We start from the raw sequence: 5,914 nt of genomic DNA on the forward strand, positions 1-5,914 counted from the left end.
TTGAGATTAAGTCAGCAAAAATAGTCAATGTCAAGTATTTGACTTTGTCTATTTTGGTTCAGACAATCCGCAATTGAGAGTCATTTTTTTATTCATCCACAAAATCGGAATCAATGTGCCTATCGACCAAGAGCTTCCAATGCAAGGGTCTCCAACATGTGGCCAGAGGCACACGACTAACGTACGAGCATTTGCATGCTGTTAAGACTAGCAAACCAACACAGCATAAAGTCAAACATCAACTTTCTTACAGTGCCAATCATCCGGCATACGTTGAAGAATAAGTTTCATGTCTAGCTTGGTGTAAGATTCAAGTGTAATTTCTACAAATAAATTCAGATTCATTTTGTTATCTTTACTTTTGTACCTAATTTGTTGATTTGTGGCATGCGTCGTCAATAAAGTTAAAACTAGAGCTCGACCGATATATCGGCCAACCGATATATCGGGCCGATATTGCGTGTTTGCCGATATATCATATCGGCCCAATCGGCCGATATATCTGGCCGATATATATCAGTGTTAGTCGCTTTTCCACGTTCTAAAAAATGAGTATTTTTCCCCGGGAAATATCTGCGGTCGAGCGTTTTCTTTTTTTCGCTTCTCTCATTTTGCCTTTAGAGTTCTCTTCTATATTTCTCGGTCTCTTTTATCTCTTCGTGCGGCGCAAAATCCTCGCCTTCGAATATCTTGCGTCCCCACTAGGCTTGCACGTAATTGACAAAAATCAATTCTGTAATTACGGCAAAATTGATTACGTAATTGCGATATTTTTTCATACATTTAAACTTATCATAAAAACCATTTGAATCCACTTCTTTTCCGAACGGGACATCGAAATTGGTTTTCATATTACCGACAGTACTACACGCCGGCGACAGATGTTAAAGACAAATACCAAGGAGTGAATTCAAATTAAATTTATTCTGATTTTTATCTTTTGTGTTGGCTGTGATTTTCCTTTATCACCTTCGCAAATTAACCGTCCCAATTTTACGCGATCAATTTTATCATTACCGACACTGGTATACGGATATTTATTAAACGATAGTTGCCTTTTTTAAAATGGACTTTCGTATTGAATAAAAATTTCGGGTTTCTAAGTTATTAATCAACGACAAGCGTATTCTCTCGTTTGATTATACCTGCGCTTGCCTTGTTATTGCTACGTTTTTTACATTGTCCGACTTTGCTACCTAGTTAGCATTTCATAATAATTATTGATGCTGAATTATTGACGATATTCCGATTACCAAGCTTCATTTTATATCAAATCATTTCGCGGCCTAAATGTTATAACATTATTTGCGATAAATTTAGATCAAATATTAATTATTTAGCCGGCGATGAATTCTTACCCGTAACTCGTTGTAAATTAATGCTAATAAATTCTATTTTGTTTTTTAATGCGCCATGATTTGTATTAATAAAAGTGATTGAGTCGGGAAAAGAAAGTAGCCTTCTCTCCATTTGAGGGCCCATAGCGGCGGTAAAATTCGTTTCATGTCTGTTTCACGGAGAGAAAGAAAAATACGCCTTCCGGAATTACAATCAACTATCACACATTCCTATTTATCATCATCAGCGCCGAATAAAAAAGATACCAAATCGTGACAAAAAAGCCTGTCGGTGTTAATTGCGTTACGGTGATAACGCTCATAATAAAATCGTTTTGACCATGAAACCAAACGCTCGAACGGGGTGGCAACGCGTCATGCCTTCCCCCACCTGCGTAACAAGAGAGAGAAAAACGAAGCGAATACCGTAACTGTAACCCCTTCTACTTGTTAAACTTTCATTTTTACAATCGACGGAATTGACTGCTTTGAAGGAGCACGTTTCAAACGCGAAAGCGCTCGACCAATAATTACGACTTTACGTAATTTGTAACTCGAAATAATTACGTAATTCCGTAAATTACGTGCAAGCCTACTCCCCACCTACTACTGTATGGATCAAAACGGACTTCTATAAGCTCTTTACTGACTGCCTTTTTTCTTTTGTGCTTGGTTTTTTCAAACATTGCCTTCTGTTTTGTGCATTAATGTGTGTTCTTATTATTTGCTGTGAAACTTTTATCAATGATGCAAGCACTGTGTAGGACTGCTTTACTTTTCAACATAAACTTTTGATTGACTGAAACTGAATTTTTCTTACTAGTTGTATTTACTGCGGGTTCAGGTTGTAGATGTCGGTATGTCGATATCGGTTATCGGCCACTAGTTGGCCGATATATCGTTATCGGTATCGGTGCCAAAAAGTGATATCGGTCGAGCTCTAGTTAAAACCATGACATATTTTGAGTTGGAGACGCCTGTCCAAATTCAACACTTTAATTATGCTTGTCTTGATTCTGTGGTCAAAACAAATACCTTACAAAAGCCCAATAGGTAAAAAGAGATCGAAATCTGCGAATTTGCGTCCTAAGCTTGCAATTCATACAAAACTATATATATGTCAAAATTCATTTGAATTTGGTGGGTTTACGATTCCCAAACTTTATTGGGCGCGGGCCAAAATCAGAATCGGAAGAAAGTTCGCGGGCCAGAAGAGTGTAGCGACCTTAAGTTTGCGACGGTTTCGCTGGGGTTCTGTCGATTCACTTTCATTTGACATTTTTTTGAAACATGTTTGTTTGACTCATAATGGCGCTTATTGTCTTATTTCCTCATATATGGAATAGTTCGTTGGCAAAGAAGACAAATCGCCGAAGTTTGATTTCTTTGAATGCAGAAATACAAACGCTCACATTTATTCAAGGAACGTCTGTTTTCAGCGTCTAGTTTTGGTTTGCTTCTTGGTATCTCTAAGCTTTCTAACGTGACTGTTACGATAAACACGTTTTTAAACTGTGGTAGTGACATTGCAACTAGCGGTATCTAGATCGCAAACAGGTAGAAACAACACCATTTCACTTAAGCTCGGCGGGTCATTTTAAATCGGATTTGGCCCGCGGGCCGCGGTTCGGGAACCCCTGGTTTAGAGTATTCGAGTAGATAAGAAGTCTTAATCAAATATTCAACATTAGCGGTAACTATAAATGATGTTAATTCATGTAAAAGTTTTTATAAATGGATCAAAAATACACCTTGTGTCTGTTCGCAAACACCGTTATTTGTTGCAGATCATTTACAATTTTCATTTACATCGACATAAGAAAATAGATAAAATTACGCTTTTTACTCAGTCGCACTTAACTAAGCTGAGATGAAAATCGCTGTCGTTATTATCCTAATCTACGCCATCACTACATCATGGTGTCAAGATGAAAAAGTGTTTCACTGCTCTCCCAAACCTGGTTGTGACATAGCACGATGTGATCCGGTTGCTGTAGGATGGGACAGACCAGGTTTCAACATTGATGAACATCTTCGTGACATGGAATTTCCGATTTCATGCAAATCCAATAGTACTGTTCTCAGCTGGCTTGATTTAGCATCCAGAAATTTGGGTAAGTGGTAATTTATTTGATTTATCAATTAACAAATTATCGTTTCTTGTTTATTGTGGGTGATCACTTAGCAAGTGTTGTGTCTGTGTTGGCCGAGTGAATATACCCATAAGTTTTGTTCCTTCACACAACTTGATGTAAAGTAGCCGAACAAAATTAGTCACCTCCATATTCGTACACATACCTCTGACGCGCCCATCATTCTGTGTTTGCGATTGGCATGATGCAGACTAATTAATCAAGACCAATCTTTAATATTTGCATTCAGATATAACAAATATCAGAATGGGATTGAACAAATTGGAAAACAAGTTTGACGAAAAAATCGGCATATTTGGAAAAAAAAATGTTGGTCAGTGTTCAAAATATAGTTGATACTTGCTGGTGACAATAAACTTTCTGGCTTAATGTGATTTCTGTTAATTGTATTTTAAACTTTCATTCTATCCTAAAAATTCCGTACAACGTACAGCCGACTGTTTGCTAAGGTCTATGCACCAAATCTACGTTTATGACAAAAGACTAAAAGCCATATTGAAATCAAACAAACCGAACTGTCGATTAAAACCTTATAAATGTAAATGATTTTTCGTACGGTTTGATTATATAATTTGATTTTTTAATTAGATATATTTTTTTAGGAAAAATTTGAAACGTCATTGTCAGAAAATTAAACTCTTGTATAAAATGCAACGCTGAATTTGTCAATTCCTAAAATTTGGTAAGAAAATATCTCAATTCGACTCTATTGTCCACGAATGGTTTAATAGATTAACGGGTGTGAAAACTGCGGCCCGCGGGCAAAATGCGGTCCGCAAAGAAAAATTGTGCAGCCCGCGAGGAAATGCCAATTTTCAATGGTGTGTCCGTGAAACGAATTTTTAGTTTAGTTAATCTGGTCGAGCGAGCTATTCCAATCTTTTTGCGTGTCAAAGCCTATACCATTACCTAAGTGGCACTTTCATATTACCAAAAATTATCAAAATCCTGTTGCAAAATAACAATGTTAAAAAAACCTGTTTCTCACTGGAGTCAGAAAATTTGAATAGCAGCTTTATTTATAAATTTATGCGTTTTAAGTAAGTTTTATCGCACGCTAATAAACCATTGGCAGATATTTGTATTTATTAGCAGAACAGTTTCGATTTATTTTAAAACTATTCCAACTGGGAATAGTCCTTTTCCAAATCCTGATGTTTGGAAAATCACAGAATTTCATTATTGTATCTATAAACGTCTAAATGGGAATGACGTCCTGTGATCGGTAAAAGGAGAATGAATTGTCTTGTGTAGACAGGACCAAGCCGATGAGATGAGCTCCTCATTTGAAGAGGCGTTTTGTGCCTTTATTTTATTCGAAACACTCTTCTATTTTCAAACGTTGGCCATGTGACAGCAGTGACGAATAGCAGAGCTGACTTAGTGCCGCGCGATCCATTTTTTGTATCTAGATCCGAGGTCCCAACTTAGGCGGACTTGGTTGTTTTTTGACGGTAGCACTAGGCCTGCTCACGCTACAAATAATAAATGTTTTCAAATATAACAATTCATCATACAATGTGTGTAGAAAAAAGTGGCCGAAGTAAACTGAGAGGAAACGTATTTCCTTAACCACAAAAACATTAAACCACAGCGTCTGGTGTGTTTCCACGAATATCCGTCACGAAAGAATATAATTTCAAGCGACATTACAAAATCAAACACGAGAAATGATACCAAAAATTCCACGTTTTTTTTTAAATACTTTATATAGTTTCCTTGAAAAACAGATTAGAACGATAAAGTCTCATTTTTAAATATATTTGAGAAGAATAAACTCTCAATGTTTTGATAACCTTTGGGTTTTCTCCGACCACGGCCCGCGAGATCTCCTCAAAAGATTTTGCGGCCCTTCAACCTCGCAACCTTGGACCCCCCTGATTTAGATTATAACGTTGGTCGTGATTTAGTAAAACTATTTGGGAAAATTCATTTCATTTCCAAACAGAAAATGACAAGTGTTGCAAACAAATTAACCAGCAATCAACTGCAATAAACAATCTATCGAAGAAAGCTATGAAACAATTCACTGAGATCAAACAGTTGAAGAAAGGTTTGTAACAACTTGATTTTAGATTTACTTGTTTGAAGAGTGGTAGGAACTGTACGTAACTTGAAAGGCCTTCTGTTTTTGCTATCAACATTATATTTAAATCATTTTCAAGTTATCGATCAGTAACATTGTTTTCTTATGGCTGAAACATTTTTTGTGATAACATTAAATAAGGAATAAATGAGGCTTATTTTTTAAACTCATAACGTCCATAACATGATATAGAACGAACGATTAATGAGCGGATATTATTAATTTTAGAATTGGCTCAAGTTGAGGAAATCAATAAAAATTTGATAGAAGACAACAATGAACTGAAAAGAGGTGAGATTAAACTGCTGGGCCTTAACGCTTATATGCTATTTTATTAA

General features: G+C 36.3%; 1 protein-coding gene across 1 annotated transcript; it reads left to right on the forward strand.

Annotated features, from left to right (window-relative positions):
* The first annotated feature begins 3,147 nt into the window (after nucleotides 1-3,147).
* LOC120325799 (uncharacterized) lies at nucleotides 3,148-5,914 on the forward strand. Its single transcript, XM_078115651.1, has 4 exons — nucleotides 3,148-3,451; nucleotides 3,720-3,803; nucleotides 5,439-5,543; nucleotides 5,805-5,914. The coding sequence occupies exons 1-4, from the start codon at nucleotides 3,208-3,210 to the stop codon at nucleotides 5,912-5,914; spliced, it is 543 nt and encodes a 180-aa protein (XP_077971777.1). The 5' UTR covers nucleotides 3,148-3,207.

This window comes from Styela clava, chromosome 8 (assembly GCF_964204865.1).
Source record: "Styela clava chromosome 8, kaStyClav1.hap1.2, whole genome shotgun sequence".
Lineage (NCBI taxonomy): Eukaryota > Metazoa > Chordata > Ascidiacea > Stolidobranchia > Styelidae > Styela > Styela clava.

Bases quoted from the DNA above. Each gene is read 5' to 3' on its own strand.
- LOC120325799 (XM_078115651.1), top strand. From the start codon at position 3,208: ATGAAAATCGCTGTCGTTATTATCCTAATCTACGCCATCACTACATCA. The intron at 3,452-3,719 runs GTAAGTGGTAAT...ATTTGCATTCAG, and splicing joins TTTAGCATCCAGAAATTTGG to ATATAACAAATATCAGAATG. The intron at 3,804-5,438 runs GTCAGTGTTCAA...ATTTCCAAACAG, and splicing joins ATTTGGAAAAAAAAATGTTG to AAAATGACAAGTGTTGCAAA.